The sequence below is a fragment of the Anoplopoma fimbria genome, chromosome 6 (genome assembly GCF_027596085.1).
Source record: "Anoplopoma fimbria isolate UVic2021 breed Golden Eagle Sablefish chromosome 6, Afim_UVic_2022, whole genome shotgun sequence".
Classification (NCBI taxonomy): domain Eukaryota; kingdom Metazoa; phylum Chordata; class Actinopteri; order Perciformes; family Anoplopomatidae; genus Anoplopoma; species Anoplopoma fimbria.
The window spans coordinates 13,671,126-13,693,957 of NC_072454.1; the positions used below are offsets into that span (position 1 = coordinate 13,671,126).

The window sequence follows — 22,832 nt, forward strand, 5'->3', positions numbered from 1 at the left end:
TCTCCAAGGCCGAAAGCGAGAGGAAGGAGAGATGTAAAAAAAATAAAAAAAAGGAAAGGAGGGTGCTAAGGTTAAAAATATAACTCATTGCTATGTGTGACATTCTGCCATTATAAATTGTGAAGCACTGTTGCATATCAGACTAATTAAACGAGACCAGACAGGTGTCCCTGTCTGTGTGCCAATACCTAACAGCTCAGAGTGTGCGTGTGCGTGTGTGTGTGTGTGTGTGTGTGTGTGCGTGTGCTAGTGAGAGTGCATTACAGGGCTCTCGGAGGGCTCACAGGGCTAAGAGTATCTGCGCAAAGCAGCTCTCTGTGGCAAAACCCTCTCTTTCTCTCTCTCTCTCTCACTCAACCTCTCTAATTACGGCGACCGAGCCGGCTCTGCCCTTACCCACAATCTGTGGAGGCATGAAATAAATACATGCTCTCCAACAATAAACAAGTGCCTTTTCAAACGACAGCACCTCCTCATGCTCACCCCCACTGCCGTCTCCCCAGGCTTTCATAATGCTTTTACTTGGAGCATGTAGGCCCATACTGTATAGAGGATTTGTTGTACAGGTTAGAGGGCTGAGAGGGCAGAAAGCTACATAGAGCTTGATCTCATTAGATCAAGCATCAAAGGCCATCTTGATTAAGAACCTCCAAGATGTGCTTAATCAGGAGGTAAACTTTTTATAAAATCAGGTCACAATGTAGTGTTAGCAGTGCATACCTTTTTACGTCCACTTAAATCTGATAGTGGTTAAAAATGCTTTGAAGATATCCACTTTTTTTTTTTTTTTTTTTTTTTTAAAGGATATACATGCAATTTCAAAGGGGCACTCTACCAATTTAGTATTGCACTTTAACTTAGTCATAAGAGAGGTTAAAGCATCAGAGACCCAAATATACAGATTTTAGTTCCCAGAATGAATCCATCTTCAAAAGCTCAATGCAACCCAAATAGCATTTGCCACTACACCCCCAGACTCCTTTATAAATGCCCATTTTTTTCCAAACATATTGTTTTTATTGTAGTCTTTCTGTTACTGCGTTATAGATACATTATTTTTTCTCAGCTTAAGTTCAGGTGAAAATCTGTGGAGTGCTGCTTTAATTTTGCAGTATCTCAAACTGGACTACACATACATCTGCAGGTAGCATGAGCCTTTAGTTAGTCTCAGTTCAAAATGTCATGTGGGATAATGGTTGCTTTTCCCACACATTCTCCATAGTGTTAATCATGTCTCCATCTCCCACTGGTCTGGGTGCTTACAGATTCCCTAATGAATCTTTCATGTTGGTAACACAAGTGTCTTCTACGAGTAATGACAGGGTAACCACATTCCCCCCCAGACCAGCTCTGATTTACAGTATCTGGTTTTCGAGTATGAGGAATGACTGAGAGGAACGACTTGGTTCCTGGAGATCACAAAATACATACGTGTATACATTGCATAGGCTGGTTAAGTTGGTGACATATGTAAGTGCAAACCATTCAAGTACAACAGCGCCACCTTGTGGAATGCAGGAAATCCACATACGTACCCCAAAAATCCTGTTCATGACATATTTGTAGAATAACTGCAGTTTGTGCCATTACTCATGTCCATACTCATCAATAGGTGGTTCAAATACATTTATTAAATATAAAAGACTCTTTTTTTGCAGTGCAGTAACAATAATACAAAATATTTGGAAGATTAACAGGATTGCAGTGCTCTGGTTATCAACGTGTATATCATAATTAAAAATGCCTTTTCCTGAAAAAGTTTGAAACAAGGTTAAAAGATTAAAACATACCAAATATTTAAAATTAAACCCAGGGAATTCTTTTGTCCAATGCTTAAATATCCATAAGTAAATATTTAATCATTATTTATTAGTTTGCTAAATTAAATGCAATGCACATAGATAACAGCACCAGTCAAAAAAAGAAATGAGCAAGTTGTACAACTGCAGTCTGAAGGTTTAACCTTAAAGACAGAAAGTAAATACGAGAAAAGCAGAAGTGCAGCATGTGACAGTGTTTGCACCAAATGGCTCTTAATAATGCTTTCCTCTTAAAGCCGAAAAGAAACAGAAGAGGGGACTTCCCAAAATACTAGAAGGCCAATGAATGAAAACCTGTATTCAGCTTCTATGTTATGTTGTAAAAAAGGAATTTAACAAAAAGTCGGCATAAATAAGGAAATAAATACGCTCACTATGCTGTCCATAGTTTACTAGTGAATGTAGTGTGGGCCTAAACCAGGTGTTGTAGCTGTAATCATTGTCTAGTGGACAATACAAACACATGCTAATGGGTTTGGATGCACCGTCTAGTGTTGAAACGTATTAAAAAACAAGGCTGTTTTAGTGCAGAGCCATCAGATGAAGCATTCTTTGGTTCACTGAAATACTGAAATGGAGGCCCTAAGGTAAAAAACACTGCTTTTTAAGATTCAAAAGATCTGTGAGTGGATTATGTTACACATGTGGCCATGAATGTGTTTGCAAATGACTGAACATGATTTTTAGTAAGGCACTCTCCTGTAGTATGAACTCGTTTATCAATGACATTACCATGGCACAGGCACATAACAAGTAGATGCGTGTATGTCTGGCACTGAGACTGTACTTTCCTTTTGCATAGACATAAAGCAAGTCAGATGCTTCTATTACTTCTTCCATGCCGTACAAGTATGGCATGAAGGACAATGAGTCCTCCATAACTTGTCACGACAACTGAACAGACATGAAGTGTGTCTATTCAATCTTTCACCAAAAGGTGCCCAATAAATAAAGTAATATATATATATATCTAGTCCATGCAGTATTACATACAATTTGAAATCCTCGAGACAAATGTGTGATTTTTATGTCCTTTAAACCATGTATGATCATCTTAACTAAGGCTACGTAGCACAGTATGAGGGCATCGTTTTGGGCCTGTGAAGCTCATTGGCTAAAAGAACCTCATGTGCTTAGGGGAGGTACTGAAATGTCATGTAAGGCTGTTGGTAAGTCTTTGGTCTGGCGGACAACGTGTTGATATTGGAACAGGAACAACAAGTGGGAAATTGAGTACCAGACTGAACCGCAGACTGATGAGCAGTTATGGCCAGTGGATAAACCAAAACTGTTCAAAATCAAGTTCACAGAATGCAAGTTTTAGTATTTGTTGAGTTACTGTACTTTGAAAATAGGGAGGAACACTGATTTGTGCTGGAATTTCTTCAGATGGAAGTTTCCCAAGATCATCACTGAAGAACCTGAAAAATCCATACTGAGTCCTTTCATTACTGCGGTACATGACGGAGCCATTGCTTTTTCCAGTTTCACTTCCTCCTTATGTTGTGAGGTTAGGTTGTGTCCCCTAAAGCTGGAATAGATCACCATGTGCCATGGAAGGCTGCAAATGTGAAGGTTTTCATTCAAACCAAAGACTACACCGGGTCATTCTGTTGCCCCCCCTCTTATCGTTGTACTACTGAACAATATCGTTGAGTAAATTCTTTAGCTGAAATAAAAACCTTCATGCTCCCAATCCTTTGTGGCACATGTGTGACTATCCCTGCCTTAGAGCCTGGGTGCTGGCTCTGATCCTTTTGACTATTCAGGTCCGTTCTGCAACAGTAAATATTTTTTGCCCAGAGAACCTGGTCCAGTAAGTACCGGCTCCTTTGGCACAGTCTGTGCATCCCAGTTTCCTGCACACTACTGAGGCAGAGAGTAAACAGAGTTCAAGGCTGCCAGGGCTTCCTGTCCTGGCTTTTCTGATCAGGAATGTGTTTGTAGCGACATTTGTCCCCAAAATGGCAGCCGGTGGTTCTCCAGAAGTAACACTCGTCTCCATTCACTGGGCCACGTCGTCGAGGTCTTGAGAGAGAGGAAGATAACATCAATGGAGACGAAAGACAGAGAAGGCACATTAAGTATTACAGCAATTAAAACTGCATTCCTATTGTTTGATTTCAGTGGCAGAGAGTTTCTAAAGTGAGGCTGAAGTGCTTCTCACCCAGCAGCTGCCCCTGCCTGCTGTGTGACAGGGAGACAGGTCTTCAGTGGGATGGGAAGGACCCGCTGCGTGCGACGGTCAGGATAGCGCACCACCAAACGGGTGTTTTCAATACAATAACCCTGTCATAGGAAGCATACACACAACTGTAAGTCCGTAAGAATACTCTTTACAAACAGACAGAGGATTGAAAGAAGGAGGGCCAAATGAGTACTCACATTTAGTTTCTCCATGGCACGAGCTGCCATGTTTGCATTCTTGAAGTTGACAAAGGCACAGAATCTCTCATGCAGAACACGGATACTCTCGATCTCACCATACCTAAAATGCAAAGCAAACAACTTTAATCCCCTTGGTTAGTATTAAATACACACACGCAACTGTTTGCTGTAATGTCTTTCCAATTGTTGAATTAGGAAGAGGACTCTGTGTTTATATACAGCCATTTCAAGTCATGAATTAGGTTAGTTAGTATTGTAATGGACTAGAGTCTTACATTTTAAAAATGTCCCATAGGTGTTTCTCAGTTAACTCAGTGGTCACATTTCCCACCCACAGCGATGGGCAAGGGCTTCTGAAGGAAAGACAAAGAGAAAGAATGTGACTTAAAGCAATAAGATCACGGCTCAGAAACATCATTTGTTGAAACTCATCTGACCTGTGGCTTTGATTGGACAAGCAAATTGTCACCTACCCTGGCTGCAAAACTGACGGATCTTGGATCCCAGCTGCAAAAAAAAAAAAAAAAAAAAAAAAAAAGAGCTTCATCAATAGAGAAAAAAAAAAAAAGGCTGTAGGATTTTAACATAAAGCGGTTAGCCTATTACTGCTTACATTACTCTCAGTGTTACAGAGAGGAAGCGCAGCCCCTTTTTAATACGTACATCTTACATCTTAATATGTGATCTTACCCCTCGCAGCATCAGAACAAGATGCTAGAACAGCCTGCACAGTTGAAAATTTCTCCAGCAGTAGTACGCTTTGCATTTCTTCAAAACCAAGCTCCTGAGGAAGGTATAGAAAGAAATGAATGACCAGCCGTGGTCAGGTTATAATTAGGTTCAGAGGAAGCGCAGGTTATTTTCATTCACAGCTACCAAGCTTACAGGAAACACCTTGATACTTTGTTTGAGGGTTTATTTACCATTAGCTGCAGAACTTTGCAGTTGAATAGGTCATTGACGGCCTCCTCGCAGTCTTTGTCGAGTTTCAGCACCTGCTCCATGGCCTTCTCTGCCTCACTGTACCGCTACAGCGCACATTAAAGACCCACAGAAAAGAGTTAGTAAAGGCTAATCTTATCACACCATAAGTGTAAAGTTATTCAATCGATATCTCTTTGATTACATGCTAAATACCCACCTTCATGCCCATGAGAGCACTGCCCTTGCGAAAGTGTCCTTTAGGCCAGTCTGGGGCCATCTGAATGGAGCGTTCAGCATCTCCCAGGGCCTGAGGATACTGCTCCAAACAGTAATAGCAATAGGAACGATTCCCAAAGAACCTACAGGACGCAGTTCAATGCAAAACAAATTATATCCTACATGTGCTTAGAAGCTATGTATTCCCTTTGTGATAAACTGGTCATGACGTACCTGTAATCCTTTGGATCACATTTGATGGCTTCTGTAAACATACTGGCAGCTTGTGCATACTGCCCCTCTTGCACCAACTTTATGCCTTTTTCTGCTAGAAAGAAATAAATGCTTGTAAATAATTCTCTGGCGAGTCGGCAGTCGGAGGGCTCAACTGACCGCAGTGCTGCATGCTGACGTGCTTGCACAAAGAAAATGTGTAATCAATAATTTACTCTTAGGCTCTGGTTCTTTGTCAATGAGTAACCTATTCAAAAGATGGGTTTTGTACCTCATTATGTAAACATTTCTTACCTGTCAGTGAGGCACTTTTCTTGGTTATGGTGTCAGTTCCATTTGTCTTTGAAAGAAAAATATATATTTTTTATCAGTTAATAGTGAGGCAGTGCTCAAGTGCTCTGATTTGATATGCCTTTCCAAATCAGATGCATAGAATATGCATAAATACTATGAACTGCAGACAAAAGAACACATATATTTTTTAAAAGAGTAGAAACAATAGAAACTTCTTTTAGATGTGTGTTTCGGTTTTATGCATCTACTTTGTTTTGTCATTAATATAGTCTGACATATTTAAATAACCAAGTGTCATCCCACAGCTGAGATACACAGTGTCAACACACACACACACACACGTTATAACAACTGTTGTTAAGGCTTTCATGGTCCAGAGTCCACTTTTCCACACATCAGACTTTGGAACTGTCAGAGGAACATATTGATGCCACAAGCAAAATAGTGCACAGCTTGATAAGAGGCCTTGCTTTAACTTCTCATCTTATGTTATCTCTTAGCATTCATTCACCTCTCTTCTGGCCTCGTTCTCCTTGTTTTCTTTGGACTTGTGACTCGATCCTTTGGGTTTGATATGGCTAGCAGCATTAGCAAAGAAGGCACTGCTCACATCCCACTCTGGCTCCTGTGGGACACAGAAAGTTTTGCCATCCAGGCCTACAAGCATGCAGGCTTTTATATCAAACACATACCACCCCAACTGATTCACTGACTAGAGACGAGTGAATTAATTGCGATATCTGCTGTGTTGTTTGGCTGGAGTTAGAACCTGCATACTTGAGCATAGATGGTTTATAACTACAAATTATAGCAGCAGAGGATTCATACATGCATAATGCTCTAGTATACTTATTGTACCTCTTCAGTAGATCTGGCTGGATTTTTCTGATGTCCTTTGATTCCTGCAGGAGACATGACTGGAGAGGTGACGTAGTTGTTTGGGGCAGCTGACTTTCCCTCTTTTTTCTCCTCTTTTTGCACTCCTTGTTTTTCCTCTTCAGCACCAACTTCTGGTTCTGACTCGCTCTCATCCAGTTCAGACTCTGCACCCCCATCCTCGTCTTCATCATCCTAATGTGTAGGATCATATAAATAACCAGTTATTCACAGTAAACGCAAATGTAGAGTGCATTCCTAGAAGGAATAATGTGATTATTACCTGTTCGGCACCCTCATTTTGCTTAACCTGCTCCTGCTTCTTACGTTTTCGACGGCGCTGAAACAGATGCAGTGCTCGGCACATCAGAAAATGCATGATTTTAACCTTCATGGATGGCATGATAGACTTAACTTGTAAAAAAATGCAACAAGTAGGATCTTTAGGGGTTTTAAGGAGTGTGTGCTAACCTTCCTCTTTGCTTTGCGTCGCTCTGCCCTTCGTCTGACCTTCTCCTCTTCACTCAGATCCTCCTCTCCATTTAATGCATCCTGAACAAACAGGCATAATTGAACATTTGCACATTGTAACTTCACCACTGCAGCCCTGACAGTGCCCAGTCAGTCTGACACCATTTGTTTACCTGTGACAAAGTAGCGTCATCACTTGGGTCAAGGTTTGCGGCATCACAGTCCATCTGCTCCTCCTGCTGCTGGACTCGGGGGCCTGATGGGAAATACACAGCACAACAGCTCTTAAGAACCTGATTATACTGTTTTCATTTTTTGGACATTTAGAAACCAGAAATCGGTTGAAACAGCTCTCATCAAGCAAATGTCTATTGTTCTTAAAATGATGCAAGGTACAGTCTGCACAGCATATTAAATGCATATTATGCTCTGTCAAATAGTTAAGTGCAGCAAAGTAGCTATCAGCTACGCATGCCTTAATAGTAACAGTGAAGCTTTGCACTAATGTTGCTCTGTACACGATGTAAGTGATTATATACTTCGTACGTGTGCCAGGCGGCAAGCTCCTGTTATTCTGAGAGAAGCCGATGCAGAAGTGTCTCATAACCTGCATTCTCTCTACAGACCAGCAGGGCGCGACTCGTCTGGCTGCAAAAAATGGTCTGATTTTAGAGAAATCTATGAGAAAATTACCCTAATCTCACTTGATTTATTCCCTCAGTAAACATTGTAAACTTGAGTTTGTGCTCTCAATCACTAATTCCAAGTCTTCTTCAATACAGCATGATGTTCATTTAGTAGAATACGGTCCCATTTAGAGTCAAATAGACCAAAAAGCGGAGTATGCTTTAGGGCAGGCTTACTGTGATTGGCAAGTCTCTGCCGCTACCAGAGCCGTACACGGCGTCACTACATCACCCCTCTGCATTCATTGGTTGCAAAAAAGAACGACATGGAGACGACCATTTCCAATATGGAGACGGCGAAATCGCCAAACTCGAGGCAAACCAATGGTTGGAGTCACAATGACTACGTCCACTTCTTATATATTGTCTATGATATGTTAACATGTTCCTCCTTCCTCAATCACATTCAAGTCTAACCACAATAACCTTTGATAACAAAAGCAAAAAAACTCTTAATGACAATGGGTGGCGACAGGAACGATGTTTTCTCATAAAAACATCCAGAAAAAGGGAAACATGAGACAAAAATGCACACAGAGTTGTTGATTCAATTGGTTTCTTTTTTGGTCTTAAGAGAGAGATGTTTGCTCAATCTTGTCCACCACAACACGCCAAACGTGCAGGGACTGCTGTTTGAGAACATTGGTAAATTACTGCCTTGAATTTGGAATGTGTGTGAATGTGTGTGTGTGTGTGTGTGTGTGTGTGTGTGTGTGTGTGTGTGTGTGTGTGTGTGTGTGTGTGTGTGTGTGTGTGTGTGTGTGTGTGTGTGTGTGTGTGTGTGTGTGTGTGTGTTTGGGGGGCATAGATCAGATCAAACCAGAGCCCAGGAGCTTTTTTTTTTTGGCCCAATGACAGCCAACAAATGAAAAATAAAGGGGAAGCCAAACACTGGACCATGCAGGATTCTATGTGGTGTCAGATTTCCATTACTCAATAGTGACAAATTCATTCTTGGTCTGTGACTCATGTTATGACTCAGGAAGCATAAATGGAAGTGATGGCAACTCTCCTACTGCTCAATACTGCTTTGCTTTTCAAGCACACTACTACTTTATTGTGTGCAAAAGGAAACAAGCAGCCACTGGACCTCTTTATATGTATATTATTCTATTGTGCTCTGGAGTTCTGGTTAACAAATTTTAACAAAAAATATACTCTCCAGAACATCCATCCATGCACATTCCAGCACATTTTTCTTTCTTTTTTTTGCTGAACCAAGTCTCATTAGCTTTAGTAAAGAGTGAGTCTAACATTGCAAAGTTTAAGTATCCCAATCATAAATAGAAAGTGGAAGAAATGTCAGCTATCCATCTCTGGCTGACTACTCAAATGTCAAGAAACAACCACTGCTAAAGCACAGCTCCATTCCATTAGCTAAATAGGACCTTTTGTTAAACCTTAACTATAATGGAATGTCCTCCTAAAAAAAAAAAGATCCAAGGTCAGGGGACAAAAGCAACAAAATAGTCTCTCTTTCTTCCTTTCAAGGAGACTGCTTAAATTAGTGTAGCGTTAAAAGGGGAGCTCTTTTGAACAGGAATGTAAAATAACATTATCATCATGGACAGCTTTACAGAGAGAGAGGAGACAGAAAAAGAGAACAATGAACATTTGCTACTAAATCACGAGTCCGGTGTTAAAGTGATTAAAATGACTAAAGAGACATGGAATAGTTACATGCTCAGTGAATCATCAGCCTCTCTACATCTTGAAAAAAAAAAATGAACATGGACAGCTTTTCATCACTAAGATCCAGCAAAAATATTCACTCTATGTGCTCTCTGATGTGATTTACCCACGCCTGACTGTAATAATCTGAAATTGCAACATCTAAAAAGGGGATGTTTTCTTAACATTAACATCAGTGGGTGCTAAACCGACTATGATGGGGTTTTTTTGTTTTTTTTAAAAACAGCGAGCCGGTGGACTATCTGCCACAAAGCCTGCGGCAGAAAAGTTAACAAACACGAAGCACCAAGAAGAGGAACAAAGTGTGGGCACATGACATGTTTAAGGTCACAACGTGGCGTTAATAAAACTAAAGTAAACGTGTCAGTGCGCAGGTTGTGGGCTACAGGGCTACAGGGGCTGCTGCTGCTGCTGCTGCTGCTGCTGCTGCCACCTCTATGAGGCATTGTTATCATACCAACACACACCGGGGAATGCGCTTCTGTCTGCAAACGAGTTTTGGGGTATTTTTACGCACATCTCCTTCTATACAAGGCATACTTGTACTTGCAAATGACGCTATTACTGTTGTCGTGACTGTAAAAGTCGGTTAAAGTGTGTGTTTTAGATATGTTATTACAAAAACAAAAAAAATAAAAAGTTATGGCACCGACTGCGCAAACTTGGAAGTGGTGCAAGCAAGGGTGTAGCTGGCAAGAGGGGAACTCTCATTGTTCGACCAAGAACTCAGTTTGAACTTTGCGACACAGACAACTGCAAACAAAATAAGATAAATAAACGGTTTAATAAGCGGCTTGTGAGATTAAATCCACATTTGCATTGTCGCACGCGCTTCATTATCGCATGCGGGATCAACTAAACTTGTGGTTGAGTTTAGAAAGTTTTTTTTTGAAAAAGTGGGACTTTTTCTTACCGCTCCCGAATCCCAACAGCCTGCATATATCTCTGGTGAATTTCATGAGTGCAACCATCCAGCATTATCGTCTCAATTATCCCACCAAAAGGATTTGGACTAATGTTTAGGTCAGTGTGAACACGTTTGTAACATTGGGACAATCGATACGGAATCTGCGGGAATCTTTGGTTGTTTAGTCCACTTCCTGAGCGTCAAAACGCCGACGCAGGGTCCTCCCCGAGCGTCTTAAAGGGACAGGACACCGTTATCCATGAGATAAACGGTTCAGATCTTATCATAAGAATGACATTTATAAATGCCTCCTATGAATAAGAATTCAAATAATATGAGTAAATATGTAAATATTATCACTTCAATTGACATAAAGTTTTGTTTTTTTTAATCATGATTATAATATGATATTAATAATGTACAACTCTAAGTACTGGATGTTTTTTTTTCAAATTACTTTACACAAAGCTGGAAAATACTTAAAACTACATTTACTACAATTTGTGCGTTGGGTTTGACAAAAACTTCGAACCTCACTGGATTTCTTCTCCAGCTTTCAGCCGGATCTCATGTTAAAGGCTCTCTGAGAAATCTATAAGTGAATCAGCTATTTAGATTTCTTTTTTTGTCAAACTACAGTAAACACATAACTACAAACAATATCAACACAACTATAAACAAGGTCGACAATGAAGCTTTAAGCTTGTCCAGAGGAAAAAGAAAGGTTGGTAGCCCATGCATAATTATATTGGTCCATGGACTAACCTTAGCAGTAGAAATAAATATACAAGTCATGTTTTTTTTGTCAAAGTACTGAACTTGTAGAAACTCATTAGTCACCAACATTATCTTTTATTCTACCATTAATTTAATTGTTGTTTAATGTGTGGAGAAGGTCTTTTAAACAAAGATATTTTGACATGTCATAGTAGGAAAAGCATAGGTGTAAACAATAAAGTTAATGATTGCAGGATTCAATGTAGCTTCTTCAGATTCAAGGTCCCGAAACTTACTGGGACATTTGAATAGAGTCATTGTTCATTTTATTTATAGCACCTGTGTCACCTACCAAGACAAAATATCAGTTGTGGAGAGGGCCTGTTAGATTTCTACCCTGAAATCCTACATACAACACACCATTAACCCATATACATAGTTTAAAGAAAACTAAAGACATTAGTTTGAATTTATTTAAATGTATTCATACAAAGTTGTTAAAAGTCCCATTGCATTTAAATAAGACAAGTGACAGTTATACTAAAAATGCATTAGTATACATACAACATTATTACTATGTTGGTATAAGTGATCTTCTGCTGACTCAGTTAGATGAAATCACAAGTGGTGTTGCAACATGATTTATTGCAGCAGTATTGCACTAGTGTTTAAAGTCAGGAGTGATTGACTGGTGGGCTTTTGACATGGACGTCCTATAAAGGGCCTGAAACCCTCTTTCATTCAACCCTTTAGCCCCGTTTCTCTTACCCTTACAAACATAGCATGATGGAGAGACAGCTGATCAGATTGATAGTTTGAGTGAGTGAAATTCATTTCTCAGATCAGTCAAATTCACACAATTAAGACAAAAGAGAGGTTGAGCCCTTGTGACTGGACCACACACTGATGCTGTCTCATGTTTCAGTGACTTTTCACGTCACCCATGACAGTTAAAGCTGCATTCCAGCCGGGAGAACCCATCACACCACCACCTGAAGAAAACATGAAACATAAAATTGACAAGGATTAGTAAATCTCGGTCACTGTGGGGAAATCAGAACCACCTTACTCAACAACCTCACATCATCGAGAGACTTAATTCTTTATCAGCAGCAGTGAGGACAAGATTTCATCGAATGGTCAAAAGGTTCATTAACTGTGCTCCTATATCACCCAACAGCATAACATGTTAATAAATGTACTTTTACTACAAAAGGCACACAACAAACAGTCACATTTGCAATTCAATATTTAGCTGAGGGTTCAGCACTAAAAACAAACCTGGATGACAGCCACTGCCACACAGATACAGCCCTTTTATTGGTGTCCTGTAGTCTGAGAGAAAGGGCAAAGGTCGCGCTAGGTAGAGCTGGTCCAGCGACATTGATCCATGGAAGATATTCTGTAAAGATGAGACCAAAGTATTTACTTTTCCTATTTGTTTCTTGATATGATATATTACGTCATTATGATAAAAGTAGTCTGCCATTTGTTTAATGACCGCCTCATAAAGTTGTGCGCAATAACCGTAAGTCTGTGTCACTTTACACAACAGATGTGAACTTTGAATCAGACTCATGGGTTGTGGTAAAACTGTCTGTAACCATTAACTGCTTTTACAACAGGTCTGTCTCAAGGCGGATAGTGAATGGCAGAACACTGCAGGCAAAATACTTCCTCATTCAGTGGAGCAGTGGAGCAACATTAAAATTGCTGCTCAGCTTTAAAGCGTCTACATTGTATATACCCCTCCAGTGAGCCCAAAGATCCTCTCCAGGTCAGGTGGAGCCAGGATGTCCCTGCCCACTACCGACTTCTTAAACCCAGGAGCGTATTGCTCCACCCAGTCAAATGCTGAAGAGACAGAAAAACACAGGTTTTCATTGAAACAGGTTAATCAGTATCAACTTCATACACTGTTTATACATTTCAGAATTTCAACATTTAAATGTGGATGTCTCATTTTGGAATAAACACTTTCCTTTCTATATCTGCCATCATATAATTAAAAAATATATTTATCAGATTTAAGCAAAGCATGCTAGAACTCCTGGATTATTTTGTGCTTCGAACCAGTGTCTGCATAGGCCTCTCTGTCCTGGTTAGTCCACTCCCTGCCCTCTATGTGGTAGGGGGTGTATTGGGTGAACAGTGACACCACGTGGCAGCCAGGGGGAGCCAGAGTAGGATCCAAAACAGAGGGGATGGTCATTTCCAGCATGGGTCTACAGGAACAGATGGTGTGGTGAGACAAGATGGATGGTGGGTGAGTGGTGGATGAAATTTCAGCATTAAAGGATGTTTTTTAAAGATATATTGTGGCATCTAGACCTCTGGTTTAGGGGACAGAAGCCAATTCATTCAATGCTAAATGTTATCTACCATATAAGAATATGTGAACATCCAAACCCAGTCTGTTGTTGAGTCATATTGGAGAAGATATCTACTGCAGGGCACATACTATTTATATTTAAGACATATACATTATAAAGGTGATGTTTGTCTCCAGTAGTATCACTTGCATGTATAGTCGACTTACCAGCTGTATGATTTGGTTTCTAAAGAGTGTTATTTGTTTAAGAGTTAACTCGAGAGTGTGAAGATACAAGTACCTTGCTGAGGGACGTCCATTCATGGCCTCTTTGTATGCAGTTTCCAGGAGATCTACGCTTTCACAGTTGAGATGAATTGAGCACTGATGGTGGGGTCCTGGTTTATCATCGGGTGTGGGAGATGCTAGGAAGTTTGGAAGCTTGTCCACTGCCACTATAAAAAGAACAAAACAGGTCACACCAAAAGAAAAAATAATTAATTATGTGTTGTTTTTAATGTATATTTCCATATCTTTAAAGTGTGTGCTTCAAGTTACAATGTTTCTGTTTTCTACTCTCTGGAGCAATATGGCGACAAGCAGTAATTGTAGGTGTTTTTTGGATCTCATTTCCCAGAGATCCAAACAGTGTGCACCTCTTGTGATTTATCACGGGAATGAAAGAATACAGAAATCCAGTTTGTATTTCTGCAAATTCAAGGGCTTTCATCCATGGGTCATAGACTTAATCACAACTATGACTTTACAGACAATAATTTAAATAAAAATCTTCTAGTTTATTATTATTATTATTATTATTATTAAGTTTCAGCTAACTTGATATTTTAATTGCAATTAGGGCGACTCTCAGTGCGATGAATATGTTGCGCTTAACACTGCTAAATTCCTTCACCATAAAGCTAAGACTTTTAAAATAAATTCTACAAAACAGAGTATACTATCATTAAGTCTATGCACTGAAACGGATCAGTAGGGAGTAAAGACTTCCTGAGCATTAAAGCCCTACAACTCAGGCGCTACTATAATTAAAACGCACAAGCTACAAATGGCACCAGAGAGGTAGTTAAAGAACTCTAAACATCTTGTTATTTGTGTGTGCTTTACACCGTTTTATAAAACCCCAAACCTTTGAAACTTGTGTTTAGGGTACCAAGAGCTTAGACAGTTTCCTAATCTTGCACTGTAATAATATAGCGACAGCACGCAATAGTGGACGACTAAGAGCAGATCCCTCCTGATTCACTACATTTGTTTTGACTTATTGCCAAATCTGCCTTCCAACTTCCCACTGCTTGGCAGCATTCAAAGTGTGTAAGTAGCAGTTCAACACAAACAAAAACAGACAAGTAGTTTGACTTAAGTTTGACTAAAGAATGCAGTGTTTAATATAAACATCATAAACACATGGCTGGAGAACTAAGGAGATTACCATTGATCTTTGTCACAGGTGAGGTATAGTCTATCTGGTTCACGGCTTTGATGAACTCTGCAGAAAGAGCAGCCTACAATGAAAACAGGAAGCCAGAGTAAATGATATTGTCTGGTGCCATGGTTACATGTTGTGTTTATTTCCCTATATTACCTGAGGAGTGAGGTTCTTGAAGGTAACATGTGGGGTAGCATTTGATAAAACGACTTTACTGTGGATCTCTGTGCCGTCCTTTAGCACCACTCCCTTGGCAGCACCATCTGAACCAACCAGGACCTGTTCTACCTCCTGCCAAGGATACACATTGTTTATGCATAAAGACCATAATACTGCTGCTACAAGTCATTTCTACAAAACAAACGGCATGTATATCAGTATGACTAATCACAACCATGTTACCTTTTCAGTGAAAATGTCAACACCATAGGATCGAGCAGAGCGAGCGATAGCCTCAGACACGCCTCCCATGCCTCCTTCCACATAACCCCATGATCCCTTCTCCTTCTCCAACTCCCCCATCACATGATGCAGGAGCACATACCTTCAAGGCAAGTTCGCTGTTTAATTCAATGAAGTTAAACCGGTAGTTATGAATGTTTGTGTGCCAGAGTTTGTCTGAATTTTTTGTCTCACCCACTACCGGGATTACTTGGACTGGTCATGGCTCCTATCACAGCATCAGTAGCCAGCGTTGCTCTCAGGGGCTCCGACTCAAACCACCTATTGAGGATCTACGATACAAAGCACGAGTTAATCACGGTGCAGTCGATTGAAAAGATAAATTTATACCAAAGTTAGTGTATGCTGCAACAAACCTTCATTATTGGTGCAGTTATGATCTCATAAAAGTCTGGAATGTTTCTGCCCAGTTTCAAACCTTTAAATTGAAAAGCATAACACCATGACTCCGTTATTGCAAAAACAGAATGAATGCACTGTTTTTCACTGATTCTGGCATCAAAATATAAAGGATTTTAGCTCAAGCCTGCATCCACCAACGCACCACATTTGACAATAGGCATCAGTGTTTTAGCTGCAGCCAGCCTCTTCATGGTTGATCCGGAGGTAAGACCTGGGATGTCCACAGGAGGAGCATCCAGAAGAGGGTGAATAGCTCCTGCTAGCTTCTCAAGGTGTGCATTGTAATCTTGAAAAGCCTGGTTACACGTCAAAGAATGGGGGAGGAACTTTTTCAGTTCATACTACTGTGACAAGAGCTTAACTACATCAGCACTAAAGTGTAATATGCAGAAACTTGCACAATACAGTCAACCATTTACTTTGGCTGTCATGATGCTTAAACCACCTGAGCGTCCTTCTTGGAGAACTTGCTGATCTCCATCTGATTCATGGCCAGATCTGAGCCCAGGGTCAGAGACCTTGGTGGGGCGCCGCCCACCCCCTCCTCCAACATGGGGGTGAAAGCATGGGGGTTCCTCATATACACCTTCAGCCCATGTTTCTGAAGATATATGCACACGAAAAAATGGAGAGCAGCAAACAATACCAAACCACTGTAAGCCTTCCTCAAAATTACCCGAATTAATATATTTTACAACGTTGCTATGTTTACCTTGAGCTCCAAATCTTTGGATATATGCGGCCGTAATAAACTAAGCAAATAGGAACATCTGGAGAAGTGGAAACCTGGACACAAAAGAGTGTTGTTACTATAACAAGGACAAAATAAGCCTGCAAATTTCCCCGCTGCGGGACTAATAAAGGATTATCTTATCTTATCTTATCTAAAATAGAGTACATTTCTTTTAAGCTTGACACGATAACACTGTGTAAACTTGTTTAAATTATAAATAACAAAACAGTGTGTAACCCCTGCTGATAATTTCAAGATACATACATTCATCCCTGAATAACACATTTGCTTTATAGTCTACAAAAGTTAAACATGCCCTACAACAGTGAGCAGAGTGTTGGTTTATCCAAATCAGGGGAAACTACAGTACAAGTCAAAAGTTTGGACACACCTTCTCATTCAATGGTTTTTCTTTATTTTTATTTTTGTCTACATTGTAGACAAACCAGAATATGTTTTATATTTTAGATTCTTCAAAGTAGTTGAATGAGAAGGTGTGTCCAAACTTTTGACTGGTACTGTATGCAGATCAATAGACTGCTTGTTAGTTAAAAAAAAGTGTAAGTAGTTAAATGTAAGTGTATTGATCCTGTATGACCTGGGTCTAGCCAGGATTGTATTCCAGCTAGAGGCCACCATACCAGGAAAGATTTCTTCTGAAACAGCTGCTCCTCCCAGTATATGTCTGCGCTCCAGCACCGCTGTCTTCAGCCCTCCCTTCTGAAGATAGGCAGCCTACACACACACACACACACACACACACACACACACACACACACACACACACACACACACACACACACACACACAAAAAACGTCACCTTTACCCTTTTGCTGAACCATAAATTGTATAACAGAACAATGTAGGTGTTGAGAAACAAATGCATGAACTCACTGCCACCAGTCCATTGTGTCCTGCAATGAATATATAACAAATGACAGATTCTTTAAAATGTTGTTTCCCCAGAGAAAAGACTTAAACGACTCTGCAAACTAAGCTTGGAACGTTGTATCGATGTTGCAAACTTGCATGCCATTGTTACACAGTACCGTAGTCGCGGTGTTTTCTGCACTTATATTGCTACCATTTCACAGATCTCACCTCCTCCGATGACCAGTGCATCATACTGGGATTTTAGAGCGGTGTGACTGGATCTTGATCTCGTCACTGTCCTCACAACAGTCACAGCCCTTGATACTCGACCAGTCCACACTGCTGCAGCCATGGCAGGAGTTTGAGGCAAGAACAGCCCGTTCTGCAAGCCAGGATCAACTTCGAAAAAGAAGTCAAGTAAGCCCCCCTGGGGTTTTGCGGTACGCGTATACACATGGCATTACGGTATGAGCATGTAAGAACTGCCTTCAAAATAAGAAGTTCCGGTTAACTCGAGAGGAAATTTCACATTCATTCAATAAGTCGGTCAATAAGTCTGTCAATCATATATAAATAATTAAAGAAAAAATAACCTATGTAACAAACTAAATGTACCTGATACTGCTAGCAGACCACTTCGGAAGGTACCTCTTCCAAATCGGGACATTCTGATGTAGAATTTCAAAGTTAAAAACCTTAAACATTTAATTCATTAGTTAATTTCCCTCTTATTTCAGATACAATTAAAAAAATAAATTGGCTATAGTTACAAATCAATTTCATTTCAGATTAATAGCAGACCACCTCAAGGTGTCATGAATTTCAAAATTAAAGCCCTTTAAAATCACATTCATGAGCCAATTTACCTGTAATATCAGATTAGGTTTAAAAGGAAATGGTCTTAAATCTAAAAGTAATTTCCCTTGATATTAAAAGCAGAACACATCAGGGTGTCACTCTGGTGTAGAATTTCAAAATAAAAGCTTTTTGAAAATCTCATTCATTCACATTATGAGGTTGTCTGCTATCATTATCAATGTGTAAATGACAATAAACTATTTCTTTATAATTATAATCTGAAATTAGAGGGAAATTAGCTCATGAATGAGATTTATAAGGGCTTTTATACTGAAATTCTGCGTAAGAAAGTCCTGATAATCTCTTAGGTGGTCTGCTATCAATCCCAAGTGAAACTAGTCACTTAGTGTAACCTTGAAATTTATGAATTTGATGTAGTGTATTGTCATTTTGAAGTCATAATGGTCTTTGGAAATGTATTCTTTATTAATATATTTGAATATATTTAAGTATTCACACAATTGGAATTCAATTTTTCCTTGAAATACAGTTTGCGTGCGGTGATTATTATTGTGATTATAGGTTATCATTCATTAAATGTATATTGTTTTATTAATTCATTTTGTTTCATTTATTTATATATTTATTCATTTGTGTTTTTAAGTATTAATCAATTCGTCTATTATTGACAGACTTATTTACTGACAGTTTGAATAAATGTGACATGTCCTATCACGTTCACCGGAATGTTGCTCTTGTTTTGAAGTCAGTTCTTTTACGCTCTTACCGTAATGTCTAGTATATACGCGTTCCGCAAAACAACGTTGGGCTGATTTGACTGTTTTTCGAAGTAGAGGTTGGCGGGACTGCAATTTTCTGGTGGACTTGTGGACGGGAATTAAACATGTACTTGCAAGTTGTTATATGGATTTAGAATGAGTGTATCCCACATGTGGAGTTGGATGTGACTGAACTGTTAATTTTAAAGCGGGAATGGATTTTTTGAGCTATTGGATGCAACCTCAGCGATTAAGAAAAGGCTAGATTAATTAGATCCTATTCCAATCTACACGTGCCCACTCACCTGCCCTTTTTCTTTCCTCTATGTTCATTGTTCAAATGAATAAACTGTTTTTCAACAAACAGGAGGCCCACAGTGAAGTTTTACATTGTCATATTTGTTGGATTATAATGTTATCTATCTATCTATCTATCTATCTATCTATCTATCTATCTATCTATCTATCTATCCATCCATCCATCCATCCATCCATCCATCCATCCATCCATCCATCTATCTTAATGACTGTCATCATTCAGCAGTCCACTTGGTGGCATAGTTGTTCCATTTAATACAGCTCCAGAGCCCTGTCATGGTTTTCCACAAACAGCTCATACAAAACATCAAAGTTAAAGTTGCATCATTGGCTTTTAGTAATGATATTACACATTTCCGTAAAATATATTCACTCATTTCACATAACACTTCTAATTTTTGTGTGCGTGTAGTTTAAAATATGGCTGAAGAGATGGGCAATCAATTTATGAACAAAAATACCTCAATGACTGCATTAACTTCCAGACTATCTGAGATTACTCTTTTTCAATCTTGGGGATGTAAAATTTTTTATATGTGATGTCAGAATCAGTGGGACCAAAATGTTTAACTCCACAAAACATGTGACTTGTTTGTGAAGGTGTTTGTTTACAATATACATATATCAAAGTATATTAAAAAAAATGTATAATAATAATAAAAAAAAAGGTGCATCTCTCTCTCTCTCAGCTGGTTTGGGGTCAGGCTCCTGACATCTCACAGTAAGGGCCCACCTTAAGAGTTTTAAGATGAGCTCTTAACCAAGAATGTTTTTTTAGTGCTGCTTTTGAAGATGTCATATTGGCCTAGTGGTTCACTTACCATGCATTAATAAGATAAGAGGCCATAGATCATCTGTGGGCCTGAGCAGCAGTCCAGGGAGTAGACAGAGAAGGATATTGTCTATTGGGATCTGAGGAAAGACGGTATTAATTGGTACCAAAATGACCAAACACAGCAGAACAGAATCCAGTTATCTTCTCATCTTATCCATATAATGTGGATTTTTGACTATGTTTTGCTTAGACAGTGTAAAATAATTCCAGAGGCCTGTATAGATTGTGCACTCTCTTGGCAGAGGGAATGAAATGAGGTGTTATGTTGATCTAGAGTTTCCTGCTAGACCTAACTGGCCTCTCCCTTGGTGTATTAGAGAAGCATTAGTTTCAGGGAAGAGAAATTATCCTGATATACTGTCTGCTTGGTTTTCCTTTAAGGAACGTCTGCGGACAACAGCCAATCAACCATAACCAAATCAGAAGCATGAGATTTTGTTCTTGTAAGCAGAAATTAACACTTCATTCCCCTTTGTCGGCAGAAATTCAACACTACAGCCCTCGAAGGCTCTCCCAGGCAATAAAGGAGAAAATTCAATTATGTTATAAAAGTGCCGCACCAAAACACAATTACCTCATTTTCTGGAGAAAAAACCCCCCCAAAAAGCCTTCTCCTCCAGACACAGATATTCAGGGGTGGATGTTAGACCTGGAGCTCTTAGCATATTTAATATAAGCTACTGTCTCATAGCAGATCATAAAAAAATATAGATATAGTCAAGGGGTCATATCAATTAACTCGACGAGCAAACACAATAAATATAGAAAGACACTGTACAAAATGTACTGTGTCATGTTTCCTGAAGAAAATGTTAATAGAAAATAAGATACATGTATTTTAGCTGTGATGAGCTTGTGAGAATAATTTTCCATGTGTAATAAAACGTTGTTGGTCTAAATGGAGGAAATCTATTTGAAGGTCTGTAGTACTAGGAAAAGCCTAAATTCAGTCAGGTTTAATGTCCATCATTTACAGTGTGATGAGGAAAAATGTGTGTCTAATAATGTATTGTGAAGACTGTGTTGAAACAATTAGTCTATTAATGTCTAATGCCTTCAACCAAAAATGAACTACCAATAATTTTTAAAATCTATAGATTGTTGAAGTAATTTATCAAGAAAAAAATCCCCCAAATTGCTGGTTCATTGTTGATGGGCCTTTTTTGTTCGATGTTATAGTCTCAGCTGTTAATCAAAAACATATTGACAGAAAAAATGATAATGAAAGTAATTTTAAGGATGCAGCCGTACACTGATCAAAACCAGATCCTAATATTTTATTGTGATACCAAGATTGTCAAGTCAAGCACAAACATTACATGCAATTTTTGTATTCATATCTTAACGTATAAATGTTTTTCACTTGATGTGGCATAAGTTAGCCTACTCATATATTATGTCATCAGTTATATATATATATAATATATATATAACAATAAACATTTCTGATGACATATATTATTGTAAGTATATATATATAATATATATATACATATAATAAAGAACTTAGAAGGTAGAATCTTTATAACTGAAATTGTTATTTTCCTTAGTCGGAACAAATTATTACTATATATTAAAAAACACATTTGAAGTTTTGTCGTGCTAAAGTAAGCAAACCAGTTTAAATTATTTGTGTATCACTGATAGAGGAAAACAGAGTGAGAAAGATTATTGGTTTGAAAATCAGTGGGCCGAATCATAGACATTAATTCACACATTCATCTGTTGAGGAATTCATTAATTTAAAAAAACTGATCAAGCGCTGTGGCCTATCAAGCTGGCTCAGAACAATAGTGAATAAGGTATATCAAACAGTCTTCTGTGGTCAGCCACATGTCTTTATAGTAAGTTACACATGCAGATGCAAATTAAATTTTCTTGTGGAAAAGATTTCAGATTGGGTTTCCAGTGGGCTCCATCATGTGAACTCAAAATGTTAGTTTCACGGATATGCAACAATGGCTCAACACTGTAAATGAGACTAGAAAAGTAGAACTAAGTTCAATTCAATTCAATTCAATTTATTTTGTATAGCCCAGAATCACAAATTACAAATTTGCCTCAGAGGGCTTTACAATCTGTACACATGCGACATCCTCTGTCCCGGAGCCCTCACATCGGCACAGGAAAAACTCCCCTAAAAAAAACCTTTAACAGGGAGAAAAAAGGAAGAAACCTACAGGAGAGCGACAGAGGAGGGATCCTTCTCCCAGGATGGACAGAATGCAATAGATGTCATGTGTACAGAATGAACAGCATAACAGAGATACAACACATATTACATTACATTACATTACATTACATTACATTACAGTCATTTAGCAGACGCTTTTATCCAAAGTGACTTACAATAAGTGTGTTCAACATAGGTATTCAAGAGAACTACTAGTCACCAGAAGTCATAAGTGCATCTCCTTTCTTAAACAAGCATCTAAAAGCATATACCAGAGCAAAAGTATAGTGCAGAAGCAAATTACTACGAAAACAATAAGTGCAACAAACTAATACGAATACAATAAGTGCAACAAACTAATACGAATGCAAACATTCAATGTATATGACATAAATGATTCATATAATAAGAGTAGAAAGCAGAGTAACGAAGGAAAAATTATTTATAATAACAGCAGCAATTATTATAGTAGAAT

The 22,832-nt window shown here is 38.9% G+C and overlaps 2 protein-coding genes across 5 annotated transcripts; both read right to left on the reverse strand.

Annotated features, from left to right (window-relative positions):
* Nucleotides 1-1,611: 1,611 nt before the first annotated feature.
* On the reverse strand, nucleotides 1,612-10,712 carry zgc:123010 (uncharacterized protein LOC641500 homolog). 4 transcript variants are annotated; one of them, XM_054600087.1, is made up of 16 exons: nucleotides 10,515-10,712; nucleotides 7,397-7,479; nucleotides 7,224-7,304; nucleotides 7,036-7,092; nucleotides 6,735-6,947; nucleotides 6,388-6,501; nucleotides 5,877-5,922; nucleotides 5,583-5,673; nucleotides 5,350-5,491; nucleotides 5,132-5,236; nucleotides 4,899-4,992; nucleotides 4,682-4,715; nucleotides 4,484-4,558; nucleotides 4,206-4,308; nucleotides 3,988-4,109; nucleotides 1,612-3,848 (listed from the first exon to the last, which is right to left on the reverse strand). In XM_054600087.1, the coding sequence occupies exons 1-16, from the start codon at nucleotides 10,570-10,572 to the stop codon at nucleotides 3,713-3,715; spliced, it is 1,554 nt and encodes a 517-aa protein (XP_054456062.1). In that variant the 5' UTR covers nucleotides 10,573-10,712; the 3' UTR covers nucleotides 1,612-3,712. The 4 variants fall into 4 exon arrangements, with proteins under 4 accessions (XP_054456062.1, XP_054456060.1, XP_054456061.1 ...); XM_054600085.1 differs by having other exon boundaries at nucleotides 4,484-4,561; XM_054600086.1 differs by having other exon boundaries at nucleotides 5,583-5,676.
* A 673-nt stretch (nucleotides 10,713-11,385) lies between these two features.
* On the reverse strand, nucleotides 11,386-17,865 carry pyroxd2 (pyridine nucleotide-disulphide oxidoreductase domain 2). The gene is made up of 16 exons (XM_054600377.1): nucleotides 17,683-17,865; nucleotides 17,476-17,495; nucleotides 17,222-17,315; nucleotides 16,560-16,633; nucleotides 16,293-16,448; nucleotides 15,990-16,143; nucleotides 15,802-15,863; nucleotides 15,620-15,717; nucleotides 15,386-15,527; nucleotides 15,140-15,274; nucleotides 14,987-15,059; nucleotides 13,838-13,991; nucleotides 13,299-13,450; nucleotides 12,973-13,079; nucleotides 12,507-12,627; nucleotides 11,386-12,217 (listed from the first exon to the last, which is right to left on the reverse strand). Exons 1-16 carry the CDS (start codon nucleotides 17,804-17,806, stop codon nucleotides 12,147-12,149), a joined length of 1,737 nt encoding a protein of 578 aa, XP_054456352.1. The 5' UTR covers nucleotides 17,807-17,865; the 3' UTR covers nucleotides 11,386-12,146.
* Nucleotides 17,866-22,832: the final 4,967 nt, after the last annotated feature.

Bases quoted from the DNA above. Each gene is read 5' to 3' on its own strand.
- zgc:123010 (XM_054600084.1), bottom strand. From the start codon at position 10,572: ATGGTTGCACTCATGAAATTCACCAGAGATATATGCAGGCTGTTGGGA. The intron at 6,502-6,734 runs GTACAATAAGTA...TGTGTCCCACAG, and splicing joins CAGCCAGATCTACTGAAGAG to GAGCCAGAGTGGGATGTGAG. The intron at 5,492-5,582 runs GTACGTCATGAC...TGCGTCCTGTAG, and splicing joins TGTGATCCAAAGGATTACAG to GTTCTTTGGGAATCGTTCCT.
- pyroxd2 (XM_054600377.1), bottom strand. From the start codon at position 17,806: ATGGCTGCAGCAGTGTGGACTGGTCGAGTATCAAGGGCTGTGACTGTT. The intron at 13,451-13,837 runs GTACTTGTATCT...CTGTTCCTGTAG, and splicing joins AATGGACGTCCCTCAGCAAG to ACCCATGCTGGAAATGACCA. The intron at 12,218-12,506 runs GTTTGTTTTTAG...TGTTTTCTTCAG, and splicing joins TGGCAGTGGCTGTCATCCAG to GTGGTGGTGTGATGGGTTCT.